Below are 21,979 nucleotides of genomic sequence, written 5' to 3'. Positions count from 1 at the left end.
AAAAAGTATAAATGTCTCATTTTTTGGTGAATAATTGTGTTAAACACTATAATAGGCTTGTTTTTGCGTTTTTAATATCAATTTTTGGAAACAGAGTTTCACGATTGCATGAATAAAATCGATTTGATCGGTGATCAGTAATTTTCCATCACTAATGAAATTAGTTTGACAGCTGTCATCTAATCGAGCTATATTTTGGACAATAGTATATTGGCACGGATGACAGAAGTGCCAGTGTTCATACTTAAAAAAATATTTAGTAGGTGATTTACAATTCAGGTTTTCGGGGCAGGTAGTCATAAATCACAAGCTATTCTTGGATAATGAATAAACGTAAATTATTTATTAAACAGTTTAATATTATTCAACAATTTTTTGAGAACGTTTAAATCTGTGTAAAAAATATTTAGTTTTTAGACTAACCACTGGAGGTCTAGTTTAGAACCCTCGAAGTCTACTTGCTAAAAATAAAAGATAGTCTCTAATTCAACATTATTTTTACTCGTGCTATGAAAAATAATAATTCTTGAATAACAAAATATCCGCAAAATTATATTAGTAAGTAGGAAAAAGTGGTTTGTTTTCCTAATTCTCCCTATGCTCATCTCCGTAAAGCGACCAACTGTACCTATGTCTACAATGACTGAACAATAAAATCGAATAAAACTACTAAAGAAAATGAAATACAAATATGAAACGGTTGATCCTTAAATTCGATCGTCTTAAATAAAAATAATCAAAAAATAACTATTTTATGTGTAACCGCAAAGCGCTTCGCTTTGCTTTTAATTTTCAAGAAAAACATTTTCGAAAATTTCGTTAAGACACTTCATAACATGTCACTTCGCTAGTTGCCAAATTTGATTATATGTAAAAGACCGAGACACTATAAATATTAGTGAATTATTTTTGTCCTGGAATTTAGGCTTCTGACGTCTTTCCGTTCAGAAAACAGTAATGTTATGTGCTTGTAAACAAGACGCTATCAACCCATGGGTTGAGTTCTAGATCCGTAATATTTTGTTACTTGAATTAAATTTATTTGGGTCACTTTAAAAATATAATGCGTTAAACTATTTGTTTCTTTCTTCGGTTTCCAGGTTTAATTATAATACCGGAACTAATGTTTCCACTATATTACGTGGGTATTATAGGTCGATCCGATAAATCGAAAGTTAACTTACGCATTTCTAAATGATATAAGTAACTGCACCAATAATAATAGATATAGATAACTTACATTACTCAAATTATAATGTACAAGTAATCACACTACTGTAACTATATATTTTTCCTTTAGCAAGACCCATCGACAAGCTTAAAGTTTGACAAGGTACAAAATAACAAATTTACTTTGTTTTTACGATTGTAAATTTTTTCTCCAAGTTTAATTTGTATTAACAGTGTTTTTGTTTATTTTGTTTCCAATGTGTTTTTTTATTCGTTTTATTTATCTTCGTTTGCCTACCATACAAGAAGTCTCGGGTTCGATTTCCGGCATGGTTGACATAGATTTTTTTAAATAAGTTTTTTACACTAGAATATTTCTAAGTTCCTGGACTGGCATCTGAAGCCTAAGACTGATCTTCATGTAACAGAATTGATCAAGAAACGCTGCGATTGGTGTACCAATGCAGTGCCCTATAAACCATTACGTACGGAAAGGGAATGATGATGATTATGATTTATCTTCAAATCAAAAGAATGTTTTTGATTTAGAAAAAAAACGTATCATTTTAGATGTTTGTAGCACTTACGTTGTAGTTCATTGTTATATTTTATAAGAATAAATAAAATTACTTTGTTTTAAGAACCATTTATTTTATTGTCACAACCGACTAGTTTCGAATATTCAATTTTGAATTTCAATCGGTAGTGACAATAAAAAAAATGGTTCATAAAACAAAGTAATTTTATTTATTCCCCAAAAAAAAAAAAAAGTATTGTTCACACTTCGACGGAATAACATATTATACTGTTTACTGTCATTTCAAACCGAAAGGTGGGGCTTGACATGAAGTTGAGTATTGCCCTATGTAAAAAGTCTACGATAACACAATACGAGTATGTTCGGAAACAGCGAGAACTTGTCCCTATTACAATATTTCATGGTCCCTGGACTGGTACCTGAAGCGTAAGATTGATCACCTAACATCACAATTGATCAAGATAAGTTATATTTTGTCTAGCATTGCAGTACCCTATGCTCGACCGGGTGGCAAATAAACATTATATTTTCAAATATTTAAAATCCATTTTCACGAAATACCTTTATTTTTTATTTATTTAACTTCTTGTGCACATGTATATGTAAATTAACGGGCTTATTGGCAAATTTCAGTTTCTTTCAGCCAACAAATAAATCATGTTATTTATGTTACAATACGTATCCGAGAGGAAACAAAATAATAAAACGAAACGTGTCCATACAAAAACAGAAATAGCAATTTTTGTATATAAATGAATTAATGTGAATACTAGTATTCAATTGATAAAGGTAATAAAAAGATTCGAAAGAATGAGATATTAAGGAAGAGAAAAGAGATGTTTTCTTAGGCGTGATTTAAACAGAGATACTAAAGAGACATCTTTGATGGAGAATGGGAGAAGATTCTTCAGTCGAACCGCATGAACACTAGGTATTATAAGTGTCACAAAATAACGTAAACAAAAATAATACTTAAATTTCTTGCAACAGAGAGGGAAAACATTTTTGAGAAGGGAATATGGGAGTCTAGGCATTTACAGGGCTTACGACCTGTCATTGTCTGGTTATGGTAGCCACATTACACACTGTGTAACATTCACCATTCTGCCCATGTTTGAACTTCTACATTTCCTCAACTCTTCAATCTGTTGACTTTTGCGAAGTAAAAGAGCTGAAACCTTTATCATGTGGGTGAGGGTGTGTAAAGTGGCCACTCAAACCAGCCAATGACAGGTATGTAAATGCCTAGACTGCCATATTCTTCTCAAGAATGTTTTCCTTCTCTGTTGCAACAAATTTAAATATGAACAACTCTCTAGGGAGAAAATGCAGCCAGTCTGCAAGCATTTGGACGTACTCAAAACATTGTTGAAAAATAATACTATCTACATTTCAAAACACGTATTCTGTGACCGAGTCCTTTGAACATTTTTTTGGTAAAATATTTCGTTCAAAACATCTGTTATAAAGCAAGTAGATTTTCCTAACTTCCGCAACAATAAATCTACCGTGCGTATTTAACAGGTGCTTATTTGTGTCGTTTTGCGGTATGTGCCGTAAATTATAGAAAATAAAGGTATGTAGACAATGATAATCCACGTGCTTTTAGTATCGTCAAGGGAATAAAAGTACTGTACGCACCAGCATTCTTGATGGACAGGGCGAGCAAGAACGCGCCCTGCGGCACATGGGGTCCGACAGCGCCACCACGGCCGGGACCTCGAGCCTGGGGCACTGGAAGACATCGTTGGGAGGGGTCACCACGCACTCGATTTCATTCCCGTTTTGCATTTTGATTCGATTCACCGCGGCGCCGACAGCCACAAGATTAACTTAGATGCGTCCGTTTTCTGAGGTGTGTACTACGCGCACTTCCGTCCACCACTAACCGCGGCGGAGCTGAGGAGCCGCGCCAGCGGCGGCGCGGCGCGGCGCCCCGAGCGGCGGATGCTCCGTCCGACTGTTTTGTTGTGTTGTGGGCGAGTTCCTGAACCCGTTACGTCACGCCCGAAAGTGACCGGTAAAACCAGCAAATGTAAATTTAGAAAATGAGAAAGAGCGGGAAATCCTCGCGATTTCCTTAAAATCGATATCAAAACGTTTATTTATTACCTTTATTTACTTTAACATATTACAACAGACATGGAGAATAACAAATTACAGCAGGGATGGTAAACATTTTAGAGAAGAGAATATGGAAGTCTAGGCATTTACAAGGCTTATTTTTATTTATTTATTCATTCATGTTTTACTCTTTCAAACTATAAACAATAATAAAAATAATGTGACCTCACAGGGGTTGCCCGTGCCGAGGATACTTAACAATACACTTTTTTTATGTTTTTACATTTGAGAATAAACAAAGAAGACTTACTTAATAAACAGAGATAATTAACGAAATATTCAGACTGTTTTAAAAACTAGGTATATATGTACATCTATATTATTTATATAACAAAACGCACTAAGAAAATAACAAAATCCTAACATAAACTATACATTTTTTTTTTATCAATATTCCTACAGAGATGAGGTAGATTTTTTTCAAATTCAGGATTATCGATATTCGAGCGTTTACAGGGCTTATGACCTGTCATATCAATATAACATATCAATGTCATGTCAATATCAATACATAGATGGTGCTCCAACACGCTAGTGAATGGTTTCTCATTTAATAAGATATATACAAGAATCAAAATGGTACCTGTGTCGATATTCGCTAATAAGCGGAATGGGGAATGTTGTAAAACGTAAAGTGGCCACTCAACCCAGCCAATGACAGGTCATAAGCCCTGTAAACGCTCGAATATCGATAATCCTGAATTTGAAAAAATTCTACCTCATCTCTGTAGGAATATTGATAAAAAAAATATATATACCTACTCCCCCTCGGGAGAAATCCAGATTTGTGTATGTACAAAAATACACATACCAAAAAATAATGTTGTATAAACTATACACTTGTGGAGCAGTTGACCTGTCGTGGGCTGGTTTAAGTGGCTACGTTACACGTTGTGTAACATTTACCATTTTACATAACATCCATATCTCTTCAATTCTACCATTTGTTGATTTTAGTGCAGTTAAAGAGCCAAAACCTTTATTGTTGTGAAGAGATTCATCTGACTGAATTATTTCACATACTAGGCAACGCTTGAAAATAATTTTCCAATTTTTAATTTTCTTCTTGGACCAGTTAGTTTTATTACAATATTTGAGTTTGTCCAAATGTTCGTAGACAAAATACTGTATTTCGCCCCCCCGGGAGTCATTCAAATTAACAAATTACAACAGGGGTGGAGAATACCTTAAAAAAGGGATTATGGAAGTCTAGGCATTGACAGGGCTTATGACCTGTCATTGGCTGGTTTAAGTTGCCACTTTACACTCTGTGTAAATTTGTTAATCTCAATGACTCCCTGGGGGGTGAAATCCAGTCTTTTGTCTCAAAACATTTGGACAAACTCAAATATTGTAAGACATTAAGAACATTTTACAGAATGGAATATGGAAGTCTAGGCATCCACAGGGCTTATGACATGTCATTGGCTGGTTTAAGCGGCCACTTTACACACTGTGTAACATTAACCATTCTGCCTATATTTGAACATCTACATTCCTTCGACTCTTATATCTGTTGACGTTTGTGAAGTTCTTTATTGACTTGTTAATTGCCATATATCAGCATTAAATTAAAATTATATTATTTATTATTTTTTGTTATATGTAGGCAACCTTTGCTGATGCGCCTATATCTCGTGTACTGCTTTTTGTCCAAGTTTTTCTTCTTTCAAAAAAGCATCCAAACGGTTTTTGAACTCGTTGACCGAAATGGAATGGACAACAAGGCTTGGCAATTTATTCCAGTCTGAAACTTCCCTGCGGGAATGAAAGAATTTCTTGAAAGAAACCTTCATGTTGAACCAATTTACCTGCTAGACAACGCCTGAAAACAATTTTTTTATTTTTTATTATTCTTCTTACACCGGTTAGTATCAACAATAAAATGAATCTCAAAATGTTTTACCTCTCTGTCGCAACAAATTTAGATCTAAATAACTCCGTAGGGAGGAAATTCAACCCGTCTGCAAACATTTGGACATACTGAAAACGTTGTTTTTATTTTTTTTAATTTCCAATTCAATAAAACAATATTTGTATTTCAACTCTGTTGTAACTATGTTTTCATGCGTTGCCAAGTAGGTGAAATGGTTCAGCCGGATGAATCTCACGCACATGATAAAGGTTTCAGCTCTTTTGCTTCAGATGGAAGAGTTGAGGAAATGTGGATATTAGTAATACAGTAAAGTGGCCACTTAAACCAGCCAATGACAAGTCATAAGCCCTGTAAATGCCTGGACTTCCATAACTCTTCCTAAAAATGTTTTCTCTCTGATGCAACCAATTATGTATATTTTTTTTGGTTTGTACTACTTTCAAGATCATGAGTCTTTTATTTGAACAACTTTATAATACTAACTTTTGTTCCCTGCTAGCCTGTTTTGTCGCATGAAAGCAGGGTATGTCTTTCTTTCAGGTTTCAGTGTAGGATATACTATTATAGGACGTAATGCTGTTTACATACAAAATAAAAATTTAATAATAATTGAAGTAGGTACAACATTCCCATTTGTTTAGACATTAAAACAAGTTGAATATAGCTACAATTGAACGAATGTGTATATTCAAACATCGGCAAAATGATGAATGCTCCATAGTGTGTGGAGACATTTTTTTTTGCACCACAACAGGCCCGGAGGCCCAATTACAGTGGTAAATGATCACAGAACACTCAGGCTTGATAAAAATCACGTTTTAATTTTTGTGTTCTCACCAGGAATCGAACCCGGAACCTTCCGTGCGTGAGTCAAGAGTCTTGACCACTACATTACGGAGGCTCTCCATGATCGTCGTGATATGATCGTCAAGATCATAAAACCACGACATTTTCTTCAGCTTTAGACAAGAGCGGTTTAAATTTTTTTTTACACTCAATAAGTACAAAAGTATATTCTTTAATACTCGGGTCAGTTACATTACTCAGAGTAAACATTCGCTCCCGCTTAAAGAGAAGCCCTTTAGCTCTATTGTATAAAACAAAAGCGTTCCTAATTTTTTATTTGGTTTTTAGTTTAAAAACAAACGTGTAACGGACGGTTTCAGTTTGCGTTTACAATTCTCGATCAGAGTACTTACCTATGGCCAATTTTATTGTTGTAAACTGTAACTTACTTCGTGGTTGATAATTATATAATAGTTTTAAGTTAAACGTTAGATCTTTACACTTTAGATGTAAATAGCGTATGTAATCCGTACATTTTCATAATTTTGCATCGAAAAATCATTTTTTTACCAAAAACAGATTTTACCGATTTTCATACTCACCGACACACACGTTTATCCTTTCCCTCACAAAAATTAAACATGATCCAAACGAGGGTACCAAACGACCCCAGCGCCTACTTGTATATGGCGTCAGGAGAATAAAACGTTGGAAGTGTTTATGACCGTGCAATAATTCATTCATGTTTTCGCGTACACATATTTTACTCATTCGTGTATTATATATATATTTTTTAGTTTGCCGAATGCTTATGTACATAAAGTGAAATTTACTCTTGTATTATTTACGTCTTTTTTTGTTTTAATATTTAAAAAAAAAAACAACTAAATCAAAAACAAAAATAGGAAAATGCTGCTTTTTATTAATTTCACGATTGCAAAAAATATACGGCAAATAGCTTTAATAATACTTAAGTTATCGAATTAAAATCGGTCTATGGGAGATTCGAATCCCCCCCTTCGGTCCGGCTAGGTTATTCGCTTCCCGAAGAGGTTTTTCATCCGTACATAATTTGTTAATCTTAATAAACTTAGGAGTTAAATCCAGTACGTATCTGCAGGTATTTGGACGTTCTTAAAATATTGTTGATTAACCACCTTACTTATTTCTCTATTCAGTGATTATCACGTGGAAAAACGTTAATTTATTTGTGAATAAAAATGAAACTTGATCAGTCTTATTATTCATTTCTAAATTTTGTACATTCGCTCTTAATTCGAGTATTGTGAACGAATGAATATTCACAGATAACACGCAATACAATGGTAACAATAATTATATTGTTATTGCGTGAGAACATTTAACTTTCTACTGCGAATAATCTCACTTATTCGAACGCCTACTTTTTGAAATTAATATTCCATTGAATTTAACGAATTTGGTATTCCGCGGGAAAATCACCAGTGAACTTGGTAAAACTTGAACCTGTGTGACTCTAATTATGTTGTATTAACGTCAACGTTTTTTTGTCGTCAGTAGGCTGAGACCGCTGAGACTAACGTTATTTACAAAATCAAGAAAGAAGTGCTACGTTTATTTGAAAACGTAGAGCGAATGAACGGCAATAGAACATCAAAAAGGTTTTTCAATGCGAATGTTGATGGATGCAGAAAACGAGGAAGACTGAAAAGGATATGGCACCACTAAATCCAACAAATACTTGAAGACGGACATGTCAAAAGTCGGAATAACATAGACAGGCGCCGTGGCGCAGTTAGGTCAGGTTCAGTACCGAAATAGGCGTTTATTGGCAAAAAATAAAAGTAAATACATGCAATACAAAATAAAACAAAATTAGCATTAGACATTGAATTGAATTGCAAGAAAATAATCATGGCAGCTTCACTAGATACAAAAATACCTGTTCTAAAGTTACATTTATAATATACGAGTATATACGAGTACTATATATATATGTCCACAATAATAATTATATATTATAATCGAAATAAAGAAATAATGAAAATAAAATACTTAAAACATTTATGAACAAGTTTAAAAAATTAAAACAATGATAATTTTTTTTTTTAAAATACATATGTAAAATATTAAGGAATATACGTTCAAAAAATATCGCGAATTTTGTGTTTTTACAAAAATTATTTATTTATTCACAAATATCCCTTTTGTCCCCTTCAAAGTAATCCCCACTCGATATTATACACTTTTGCCAACGTTTTTTTCCAAACCTCGAAGCACTTCGAAAAATCATTTTTAGTCATCTTGTTCAGATCCTCTTTCGATGCCGTTATTATCTCCTCAATCGTAGCGTAGCGTCGTCATTTCAGGGGCCTCTTCAGTTTCGGGAACAAGAAAAAGTTACAGGGGGGCAGATCTGGGGAATTGGTGGCTGCGGCATTATTAGTGAATTGTTTTTGGCCAAAAATTTACCCACAAGCAACGATGTGTGAGCGTGACGTTATCGTGGTGCAAAAGCAAGATTTTGTTATTTCACAAATTTCTTTTTCAAAGTTTCAGGCGGATTGCTTCGCGAAAATTGCGCATAACTTGCAAGTAATATTCCTTATTGACTGTTCTACCCTGTGGCAAGAACTCATGATGCACCACGCCCCTGCAATCTTAGAATACTGAAAGCAAAACCTTTACATTCGACCGAACTTGGCGCTCTTTTTTCGGTCTCGGCTCATGCGGCAGCTTCCATTGGGATGATTGAGCTTTGGTTTCCACGTCATAACCATAAAGGCATTATTCGTCACTGGTTATGACCCTCTAAACCAAATTTAGGTTGTAACTGGTCACCGAATCAAAAAGCTCCTGAGCAATGTTTTTGCGATGCAGTGTTTGGTCGAAATTGAGCAATATTGGTACTAATTTCGCAGCCACCCGTCTCATGCCCAAATCGTTGGTAAAAATCTATGGATATGTTTAGGTCCTCGGCAACTTCTCTAACAATAATTCGACGATTGGCCAATACTATTTTCTTCACTCCATCAATGTTTTCGTCTGTTGTTGGCGTGCAAAGAATGTCAAGGCTTTTATAAGGTTTTGTAATCATTTCGGCGAATTGATCATGTCCAATCAATTTAATCCCAGTCAGTGAAGAATTCACTTCCTTCTCTTCTTAATCCAATGAAGTACATATACATACTTCTGGATTACTTTCTTTCAGCACAAAGATGCTAAGGCTACCAGATTTCAGAGAGCTCCTTCGGGCAGCTTTTCTCGTTTGACAACGAGCAAATTTTCCGTGTATGTGGGCACCGCCAAGGAGACTTATGTCCTCAGATGCGGTGTGCGGTATGTGGTGGGTAAGCTGTTGTTGGCGTGCTCGGGCATCCGGCACGCTCTTAGTCGTTCACATCTTCTCGGCCCTCTGAGAACATTTTGTACCACCGATAAACGTTGCTTTGGTCCAAAAAAGCTTCGCCATATGCCACAGTCAACATTCGGAATGCGTTCGCGCACTTAATTTTGTTTTTCAAACAAAATTTTATTCAGATTCTTTGATCCATTTTTTGGAATAGGCAAAAATTGAAGACGAGCCAAAACACGTGCAAGCAAAGCAGCTGTCAAAAATTAACTGAACATTCAAAATGGCCGAACTTGTTAGACATGAGTGTCAATGTAACTCCACAAAAAAGTCGAAAATCGAATATACGTAACCCAGTTTATTACACATATAAAAATAATGTATAAATCAAATGAATGAAAAATATACATTGAGTATTGAAAATTGAAGGCAGCATTTAATTGTTATTCTTATAACCTCACCCAGCTGACTTCTTCCGATTCTGAGGAGCCACTCTTTAACTTTAATTGGGAATTTATTTTTGGAAGAATAAGTAATTTGTGGAGGTAGCTTATTATAGCATCGAGGTTTTATAAAACCAGAGTGTTTTTGGACAAAAAATGACTTCGTTTGAGGAACCACAAGACTACCTTTAGTTATAGCTCTGGTTTTTTATGTATTTTAACTAGTTTAGGTTTTTTATCATGGACATTTTTAAGAGAATCATTGGAAATAACTGTCTCTCATTCAAAACTTTTGATTTTTTAAATAGTGGTTCTGAATGACAGAATTTTTTTTTTGAAAATGATTCATATAATTGCTTTTTGAACTTTAATTAATGGATCTAGAATAGATAAAACGGCTCCACCCCAGCCAATTATACCATATCCAATCATGCTTTGACTTTGACTTTGGTTAGATGGCCAATTCCTACCGGTTGTGATGATTTGTTTGTTTTTTTATTTAAAACATGCATTATGAACATATTTCTTCCGCTTATTTCTAAATTTTAAATTTTAGTAATTATCTTTGATATGATGCCATTATTTTTTGCACCAAAGCAGGTCAGCCTAATTATGGTGATGAATTACAACACAGAACACTCGAGGCAAGACAGGCTTGTGAAAAATTACATTTAATTTTCGTGTTCTAACCGGGAAATTAAGTGGGAAAAAGTCCATCTCGTAGTGTACTAGTTAGCGCATTTGTCTGCCATGCGACGACAAACATTTGTTTTGATGGTGGTTTAACACTGTAATATTTCACTCTGTACAATTCGCCAAACTCTCAAAATTTTCCTTCTTTTAAAAAACATGGACTATCCTGGATTCAAACTAAAGATATTAACTCTTTTTTTCAATGATATATTTTGTTGCCCTTTAATAATAAGGAATATTTTAATGTTTTTTTATATGTTTTTTATTTCCTTTTTTAATTACTATAAAACAAACAAGTACCTTAAAATCTTTTACAGAATATTTTCTTTTCTCTTTCTTATACTACACAAAAATATTATATCTGCCTATTTAGCAAAAATTCATAAACATTTCTTGTAAACATACGAACAGGCCATGCCTTAGTGGGATTTTTCGTTTACTATTTTTACTGTTAATGTGTATTTCATTTCTATGTAATTATCCTTTATTTTTTTAATACTCTGTTTTACCTCTTGTCTATATTGTAAAAAAACAAAAAAAAAGGGGGAATGAAAGCAGTAGAGTATAAAATGAAAGCAGTAGAGTATAAAGTGAAAGCAGTATTAAAAAAAGCAATTCAAATTAACAATACATTAAACTAATCGGGTTGTGGTGCCGTGGCTAGTTTTGCGGACTCACGGATCAGAGGCCCGAAATTCGAACCACACTCTACCCCAACTTGATTCCCATTTTCTAAAAGAGTTATTTTCAACTCGTTGAAAATTGCCCCGAAAATTGAAATATTTGAGTAAATCATAAAAACGCAAAAATTCATTTTTTCTCCATAAAAAAAAATCGATATTTCGTATTCAGATTCAGAACAAATTTTTTTTTTAGTATGAGCGAAACCGGTAGGAAGACCCTCGGTTTTTAAACGATTTTCGAGTATGTGGGGGGAGTTCTTTCAGTGCAACATTTCGCTATCCCTGGACTGGTACCAGAATCGTAAGATTGATCACCTTACCTTAAAATTACAAATGACCGAGGTACACTGCGTCTAATGTTCCAATGTGATGTCCTTTGCACTAGGTGCATCAGATGCGTTTAGGGTATGAAAGCGGCAATAAGTCCGCCTTTTAACGATGTATACTTTTGTTTTTTTATTTCATATTTACAACAATGTATAAAACGGGACAGTGAGGACGTCTTTCATGTAAAAAAAAAAAAATTAATTAATAAACAATATGGTAAATAAAGATTAATTTTATTATGATTAATAAATAAGTACTTAAATTGAATCCATATTACAGCGCCTTTGAACTGTAGGCTTATTCTGTCACAATTTCGTATCGTAAGTTCATTCGTTCGCGGTGTATCCATCTCACTCTAACGCAATCTAATCGAATTTCACTCTCGTTCCCTCTTACGATACGATTGCATTTACGAAACTAATTATTTAAAAATAAGGCCACTGTTCCTTTGAGACGTCGCGTCAGCTCTCAGGAGAAATAAAATACAATTTTCTATTCATATCAAAATAATTTCTAGTTTTCCGTTAATCGGCCTTGACTGCGTCTCAGACAAATATTTACCGAGGCTAAATTTAGCGGAAGGAATCTGACACACATGCGTACACATATATGCGTACATATATGCGTACTACGTATTCCTGGAATGGTTGTGGAAAAGGAAAGAACATATTTGATTCAGTATGATTCGCTCTATGATGGCCCGAATGGCATCTTGCATTCCTCGTGACTCACGAATCGCATAAAGAATGCATAAACAAATTCTCCCGAAATATAAATATCCTGGGATAGGTGGTCGAGGTCACTCTTCTTTGGTATTAGACTTTGTGACTCATCGAAGATTTAAAGTTAGACAAAAATACGGTTAAAATTGGACGGCCACATCGAGCCATGATCGCCAAAATATCGTAACTGACAAAAACAGTATTTTGCCGAAGATAATTAAATTTTGTTTGACATCAATAGAATAAACACACAAAACTAAATTTCTGTACATCGTCATTTTCTTTCCGCACTTAATGAGTGCATAGGGCACTGTATTGTTACACCAATCGCAGCGTATCTTGATCATTTTGTCACATGGAGGTTAGAAAATCAGTATTACGGACTGGGACTATGAAATATTTTCGTGTGAAAATAACCTTTTAAATAAATATTTCATCTCAACCATGTCGAGAATCGAACCCGAGACCTCTTGAATGGTAGGCAAACGCGCTGACCATTACACCACGAGGCCGACAAATTTCTGCGCGCGAGAGGTAAACTACAGTATCTCCAAAAACCCAACTTGTTTAGGATAGACAACTAGTGATTTTTCATACTTTAAACATATTTTTCAATAAGAGGCTTTAAAGTCAATTTGTTTTTAAAATATATTGATTAAAATTACAAAAACACACATTTTATTTTTTTTGAGAATACTGTATGTTTACAATAAAAAATAAATAAATTATCTACGTTTTTAAAGAAATTGTAAGTTAATGCTATTTACCATGTATAGAGGACAAGAAATTTGATTTGAACATAATAACTCAATGTCATTATATTTGATGTTACCTTTCGCATACAGATTTGTTTTTCAAAGTATATTCCTTAATAACAAGAGTGGAAAAATATTCTCCCGTAAAATAATATTTACGTCGGTTACGATGTTTTAGCGATCATGGCTCGACATTGTTCGAAAAAGAAATGTTTTACGCAAATTTGCTTGCGAAATATGAATTAAAAAGGTTATTTTCGTAAAACAAAAAGGTAAGGTTTTTTTTACATGCGAGTACATAATAAAATATGCGGATAAAATTTTTGTACACGCGAGTACATATTATTATAACAGATATGGATAACATTTTTGTACGAACGATACATATTATTAGAAAACATACGGATAGCATTTTTGAACACGCGAGTACATATTATTATAACAGATATGGTTTTTTTTTTGAAAATTTATAAACCCTTACGGATTATTACATTCATTTTACATAAAATAATATATACATTTTTCATTTATACTCTGTTGTTCAAAATAATATTTTTTACATCTTTTGAAAAGTTTGTCTGAGTCTTTTGTTTAGTTTTGTCTGGTAGTTTATTGTATAATTTCAGTCCCTGGTTCATTAGTCTTAATTGTCCTTGTCTTGTTTTAGAAAGTAGTATATGGTATTTGTCTGATATTCTCGTATTATGTCCATGTTGACTACAATTTTTTACAAGTTTTAGTTATTCGTCTACAATTACATTAGTAGCTAATTTATGGATAAATTTTAATGATTCTAGTTGAAAGAGTTCAGTTATATTAAATTGCTTAGTTTGTTTAAAAAGTTCTCTAGTTGCAGTTAGATAAGGAAGGTAATATACTAACTTTAATATTTTATTTTGTTGTCTTTGTAGTCTGTTTATGTCATTTTGATATCCTGCTCCCCATAGTAGTTGCGTATAACATATTTTAGTTTTTACATAGGCTTGTATTTACATACAAAGTACACGAGAAAAACTGTTTTCTCTTGCCGCGAGAGCTGTTCCAAATAGCACCCTTGAGGTTTACGCCCGATTTTGCTGGCGTGGAAACGGAAGGTGGGCCAAATGTTATTCAGGTGCTCCTATATAATAATGAGCCAAACCCGTTGATTGAAATGCAATAATGGCGTTAAATTGTTATAATTATGTTTTCTGGCACTAAATAATGATCCCAAATGCTGTTCCTGCCTACGCTTTTGGCTGAGTAATAATGTAACTGACAGATATTTCAATCAAGATGGAAAAGCTTTTTTAAAGGGCATATAGAAGTCTAAGTATTTATTTATTTATTTTATTTTATTATTAATTTTTTTTTATTATTTTTTTTTTTTTAATTTTTTATTTATTTTTATAATTATTATTTTTTTTAATTTTATTTTTTATTCAGAAAACATACATAATAAGTATTAAAAACAACATTTTTTTAACATAAAAAGACCGATAAGGTTTTCATAAATTATGCAAAAGATATAAACATTAAATTGGCGGCCTCCGTGGTGTAGTGGTCAAGACGCTTGACTCGCACACGAAAGGTTCCGGGTTCGATTCCCGGTGAGAACACAAAAATTAAAATGTGTATTTTCTCAAGCCTGGGTGTTCTGTGATGTAATTCACCACTGTAATTGGGCCTCCTGGCCTGTTGTGGTGCAAAAAAAAAAATATAAAAAATGTGACAAAAAAATAAAAAATAAATAAGAATTTCAAGTGAGAAAAGAATAATTGTTGACATTTGCGTTTTCCATGGAGGTAATAAATAAAAATACCGAATGTACACTCCGAGCCATCCACGCACACATATGAACGAACATATAAAACATACACAAACATATGCATTACATGCGGCACATATACATAGCATAAACCACTAAAGATGCACATTCAGCAACTATCCCAAATAATCGACCCCATGAAGAAATTTTCTGTACAAATACAACGTGCAGTTAAAAATGTCTACATCAATACTGAGTCCATTATAATTATATGACTTATGAAGTCTTTGGCTGATTAAAGTGGCTACTTTACACACTATGTAACATTCATCATTCTGCCTATATCTAAGCATCCAAATTTCTTCGATTTTAAGAAATAATAAAAAAAATCTAAAATATTTTCATGTGGTGCGGTGTCTACATCAAAAGTGCAAGCATGCATATTATTAAAGAATACTAAAAGTAAAATTTATTACCCAAACATAAAACTGAATAAACATCCGGATAACACACTTAATAGTATATACATCAATGCAATGTCTTGCAGCAGTCTCCTGCAATGGTCTCTTCCCTTAGACAAAATCCAAACTTGTAAACTTTTAAAAATAGGTTTTTATTTTGCAGAACTTAATATATTCATCCTGGACATTAAATACTTTTGGGGCCACAAAAAGGAAATTTATCTGAGCGAAAGGCGCTCGTGTTTTTGGTATAAAATAATTCACATTACAGGAAAACGCCTTCGTAACATGGGCTCCTTCATATGTTATTCTTATAAATCCTGTCGAATCAGTCCACCATAAATTTATTTTTTAAAATGCTAACAAACTAGCAATTACCAGAGGTAACTTTAACTCCTCTGACATGGAAGTTTTTCGTAATGTATTGGACTTTTGAAACGTCAATTTAATGGAGAAATTTGGATGTTTAAACATAGGCAAAATGGTGAATGTTAGACAGTGTGTAAAGTAGCCACTTAAACCAGCCAATGACAGGTCATAAGCCTTGTAGATGCCTAGACTTCCATATTCCCTTTTCTAAGGTATTCTCCATCCCGGTTGTAATTTGTCAATCTTAATGACTCCCGAGCGGTTGAAATCCAGTCTTTTGTCTACAAACATTTTGACAAATTCATTTAATTCATAATTCATCAAGACATTTTATGGTAAAGTTGCATACTTTATTCCAATTTTTTACTGGTGCATGTTTACCAAAAATATAAATAATATTTGTTTAAATATGTCAAAAATCTTTAATAATTGGAACCTGACTACAAAAAGCTTGTTACTATCGAATTGTTCGTCTCAAATTTTCCGTCCTAATAAGACGAAACGTGTCATACTGTATACTCCTGTTTACTATAAAATTAAACGAAGAATTTTATTTTTGGATACCTTACGAATTCTCACCTAATTTCTCATGTTCTTATGAGTAAAAATTACTCATTAAATAGATCATCAAATAGTGCCTGACTCAACGCGGATTTTCTAGCGAGTTGGAGCAAGTTCACAGGCATGGGTCGTTTCTGATTGAATCACTTTAAACTGTGTCTGTACTCAACAAATGTTTTTTATTAAATGAATAACCCGCTAAGCCTCTATTTCACAGGACGCTCACAGTTAGCCGTTTAACCAAGTGCGCGTTAGAATAATGTTATTAAAAAATAAATCATTTTCAACGTGTTTGTTTACTATAATATCAAAATCAATTTCAATTGGGGTTTTGTGAGGGTTCAGTGTACGAGAGGTAATTTCACCTGAGTTCGATGGGGATCATGTTAGGATCTGTCTCAGGACTTTACCGGTAGTGTCTTGATAATTTGATGTATTCTGCTAATGTGCTTTGGAATACGATTTTTTTTTTTTAGTTGTGTTGGGCGAATTCTTCGAATATTTCAGAAATGTATTTGGGTTTAAGTCGTTGTTTGTTTTATTTGTATGACTAAATTTGTCTTCTTCCTTTTCGAAGCGGGATCTGGAGCGTGCGGCCGCAGTCTCGATTTGGAACTAACACTGTATTGCTTCACTGTCATGCTGGGAAATTAGAAAAAGGTAATTGTACTGACCGTGTGTATTTGATCATCACAAATTGACAATACTGCAGTGAGGGGTACAATAAAAAGTGTTAGCTTTGCAGCTTGATTGTAAAGAAATATTAAATTTTCGCTTAATTATTTTTTTTAAATATATAATGAATGTTCGAAACTAACAGACAATGATTTATACATAGTTTTGGGAAAGGGATGGGTGCTTTCATTTTAATGAGAAAATCAGCGATACAAGTACTGATTGACAAATATCGATTAAATTATACAATTCAAAAATAAACAAATGAAATTAAAATGCAAAGGATTGTGAGGACAAGATTGCCAATGTCCTATGCCTATTAGATACAAAGTATACTTAATAAGATACCGTCATCATCATGAGCTCGACAGCCCTGGGTGGGCCTTGGCTGAATCCAGGAGTCTACTCCACTCTTGCCGGCCTGCTGCCCTTCCTCTCTAGTTTCTCACTTCCAACATTGTCATATCTGCTCTGATACAGAAAGAGTTAGGCGTTATATGTGGTTTTGTCATCCATCCTAATTATATGGCCAGCCCTCCTCGAGCGTCCCACCTTGATGGAGTTGATTACATCGGGCGCTCGGTAGCTCTCTATTGTAACGACGACGCCGATGGTTGTTTTCTCTCACAGGGCCATAGGTAACTCTGAAGAGTTTTATTTCGAAAGCTGCAATGGTTTCCTCAATATTCTTTGGCATAGCCCAGGTTTCGGAGGCATATGTCAGGATTAGTTTAATCAGAGTTTTGTATTATTTTAGTATTTTTTCGTACTAGTTTCGAACGTAACTGTTTTTGAAGAGCGTAGTAGCAACGGTTGGCAGCCATTATTCTCCCAAGTCAATAAGATATTCTATAAAAATAACGCGTCAAAATACTTTAATTCCGCTAGTTAATTTAAACCCTCAAACAGACGCATGTTGTGGTTAGAGTAATGTTCTCGTACATCAGTCAACAGACGCTATATGGAATTCAGCTCATTTTATATTTAGCGAAATGTATCATTGAAGATTGGTGGTATATTATTTTAATTGCTTTCCGGTAGTTGGGGCAAGGTTAGAATGCATTGAAGCTGTTAAAGATTATGTTCATTTATTTATTTATTTACATACATAAGTTTATTGTACATTATTTGAGACATAAGTCCCAACTCCATGGGACTAAAAGTACATTACTTAATTGCTATGATCCAAATCAATTGAATTTATTTTGTACATGCAAGATTTAGGGTCATAAATACATATTTTATATGTCAATTTTAACTGCAGTTACCAATAAAATACGTACTTGTGTACGATGAAAATATTGATACGGTTTTTTAAGCAAATACCATAAAATAACGTTTGCTTACGAGTACGACAGAAAATAAAACTCGGACATCTAATCCGCAGTCCGAAACACTACCAGAGTATTACATCCCGAAAAATCTGATTTACATTCCTTGATTAATACACACGATACAATGTCCAACAGAAATTGTTGATTTAAAATAAAATCGTGCCGGATATCCCAGTTCATATTCAAGGTCTATAGCATGTTGCCAAATCGCCGAATCGCTACATCTTTTCTTCACTCTCTGATTTCTATAAAACTATCATAGCGTTTGTTGTTGCGTCGCAGTTAAATACTCGTATACATCACAGGCTAACAGACAGATCATCTCATTTTAATATTTAGAATAGCGCTTAAGCCTTCATTTTATATTTGGGATAAAAGGACAATAGATCCGGTAAACTGCATACCAAAATAAAACAGGGACCCTTCGAGTATCGTCTATCATCTTGTTAATCTTAATAATAAGTTAAGGAATGCTATCTTTGTTTAGTTTTTTATATTTTACTTTTTGTGCTGTTACATGTTCACTTAATTGCCATACTTACTAGTTCTTTGCTCAATTTATTATTATTGTGTTTTTTTATTATTTTTTATTGTTAACTTTTTAAAATCATTCTTATGTTGTTGAAATTCCATTCGTCGATGCGTTTTGTAGCTGCAAGACTTTTTGTGATGTTAGCTATCATATTATGTAAATGTTATTAATTATCAAATATCTAAATTTAGTAAATGTTTTCTAGAATTTTAACCGTCCATGCGCTCAGTAGCTGCTCAGTAGCTTTATAAATTTGCTTTTTATTTCGTTTTTTTAAAATATCACTTAAACTCTAAACTTCATTGTCAAATATTTTTTTTTACATAAAAATGTAAATAAGGGCTAGATTTCTTACTGTCCATGCGCTCTGTAGCTCATCTAGCTCCTATATATCATAATTGAAGACGAGGAACTAGAACCCCAACCGTCCATGCGCTCTGTAGCTGCAAGACGTGTTGGGATATTTATTTATTGTACAGCGCCCTTGAAGTGATTTTCGCCAAAATGGCGCCGTATAAATTATCCAAACATTAATACTATTGTTGTTATTCATTCCAAGTATTCTTTTAGCATCCTCAACAAATTTTCAACGAAAAATTGAGTATTTATTTATCCTGATTGTGTTGTGTTAAGTTTTCTGCAATTCTTTGAGATTAAATATCATTGCACAAATTTGTGTTTTGTATGAGCATTTTGTTTCCGAGAAGCCGTTATTCGTTGTTTTGAATAAATTTCAAACGAAAATATCAAATTGATTGAGAGTTATTTTGGCAAGCCGGCTGCGAAAACCGATAATGAGTTTCTTCAGCAGGCCATTGAGCGACTTGCGTAACAATAAAGCTTTTACTTTGAAGCATATTTTATTAAAACTAATAGGACCGGGGGCGACATTGATGTAGCATTTAAAAACTATATTTAAAAATACAAAACGGCGAAGTAAAATGTTTTGGCAAGAGATCACGGTCCCGGCGTCGGAATGGGAGGAATGTGGACCTGGCACGAGACGCGGCCAACACTTGTGACGTGGACGGAGTTTTTGCTGAATGAGTGACCGCCTCTGGCCACCCTTAATAGCTTGTTTATCGCGGCGAGTACTCCCACAAGATCAGTCGCCGCCTGACACCGTGACTCGTGACCGCCGCCGCCCGCCGCCCGCCGTCCGGCTTTAGACCGTCCTCCCTTCCCGTGCGCTGAAGGGCCACTCGTCACTCCCCTCCGACAAACCTTGCAATGCCGCTCTGACCGCTACAACGATACTTGCATTCTTATCATCGTCCATCGTCAAACCCTCAATTGCATTTAGAGGTGCATAGAGCACTGCATCGGTAGAGTAAATGCAGCATATCCAGATCATCTGTTACAGGAAGGTAAGGTGATCAGTCTCTGCTTCAGGCGCCAATGCAGAGACCACCTTATTTTTTAAAGAATCGAAAGCAAGAGCTCCAGCATGGTGGGCGAACGCGCCAACCACTACACTACGATACAGACACATCTCCACTCAATTTTCTTTTCCAGGATTTTTACCGGAGTACAGGGTTCTGGTTCTATTTATCACTACGAACTATATTCTTCATCCGCCCGGACACAGCTAATCTTTACTAACCATGCTTAAACCAGCCAATGACAGTTCGTAAGTCCTGTAAATGTCTGGATTTTAATTTTTCCTGCTCAAAGAGGTTTCCATCTCCGTTGAATTCAATTCGTCGGATAATTATTAACTATCCATCAAGAACTTGGTACTATTCAAAGAATTTGCAACATGGGGTTAAATTTTAGTTACGTGACATTTTAGAACAATATATTGAATCAATGCGTCATGTACCTTACTAAAAACAATCCTTTTATATTTTGTATTAATACTAAATCAAAGTACAAAAAAAACTTGTTAATTTCGGTTAAAAGTGTCTAGTATTAATTTAGCTAGTAAAAAAATAAATAAATGCTATGAAGATGTCATTTTCTAATCAGCTATATTTTATTTTATTCATTAAAAAAATTACAAAATGGTTGGTGGATACATATTTAATAATAACGATTCCACCTCTCTTATAGAGTGAAAACTCGTGTTTAGAGAGGAAGTTCGTTTTACATTTATTTTTATAGACATATATTTAGTATCTTTACACATATTTTTTATTAATATTTTATTTTTACTGTCAACACAGATTCCTTTAAATTTAAAAGATATTATATTCTAAAATATACACAATTTTTCAGTGTATGGATTTCAGGCTAGGGTGGGTCTCATGTGTTTTTTATATTTAAATTATATACTAGTTCTTTGTACATTAGTACACACTATATATCCCCGCCTAAATGGCATAAGTGATTTTTTTTTTAAATACGAGCGATGAAGTTAAGTGCTAGAGGAAATTAGATATAAAAATGTTTTCTTACACACGGTAAAAATTACAGTATTTAACTGTGCGGCGAAGTTTCTCAAAAATGTACAAAAAAGATTTAAAATTGGATTGGTAGAGAACCCAACAGAATATAAACACTCGTTCAGCAAAACAAATTAACTGTATAGTCTCATTTGTATCAACCGCCTTTGGTAAAAAGCATTACAATGTAATTGCTCCAAAAATATTTAATGATTTATTGCCAAATATAAAAGACGCAAAATGAAAAACAAATTTTAAAATAAAAATAACTGCACATATAAATAGTGTAGCGAGAGATTTTTTTGAAAAATATATGTAAATCAATAAACGTAGTACTTTATATAATTGGTACACATATTATTTATATATTTCATTGCTTTATATTTGTTTTATTATATATTATACTATATTATTTATGTTTAAGTAACTGTATTCTTGGCACATATATATATATATATACTTTATATT

The 21,979-nt window shown here is 33.8% G+C and overlaps 1 protein-coding gene across 2 annotated transcripts in view; it reads right to left on the bottom strand.

The window, feature by feature from the left end:
* LOC148277571 (actin-binding Rho-activating protein-like) overlaps positions 1-21,979 on the bottom strand; it is a 69,183-nt gene that overhangs the window by 12,026 nt on the left and 35,178 nt on the right. Inside the window, exon 1 of one of the 2 annotated variants that reach the window (XM_088232702.1) lies at positions 3,350-3,612. The exons of the other annotated variant lie outside the window; for it this stretch is intronic. Within the exon in view, the coding sequence (XP_088088828.1) occupies positions 3,350-3,499 (150 nt within the window). The 5' untranslated portion in view covers positions 3,500-3,612. Of the gene's footprint in view, positions 1-3,349; positions 3,613-21,979 lie in introns of those variants that run through there. 2 annotated transcript variants of the gene reach the window in all.

Source organism: Micrasema longulum, unplaced genomic scaffold, assembly GCF_059751315.1.
Source record: "Micrasema longulum isolate JH-2025_06_02 unplaced genomic scaffold, ASM5975131v1 h1tg001011l, whole genome shotgun sequence".
Classification (NCBI taxonomy): domain Eukaryota; kingdom Metazoa; phylum Arthropoda; class Insecta; order Trichoptera; family Brachycentridae; genus Micrasema; species Micrasema longulum.
Note: the sequence above shows the minus strand (reverse complement) of the source record. Positions and strands in the feature narration are given on the sequence as shown.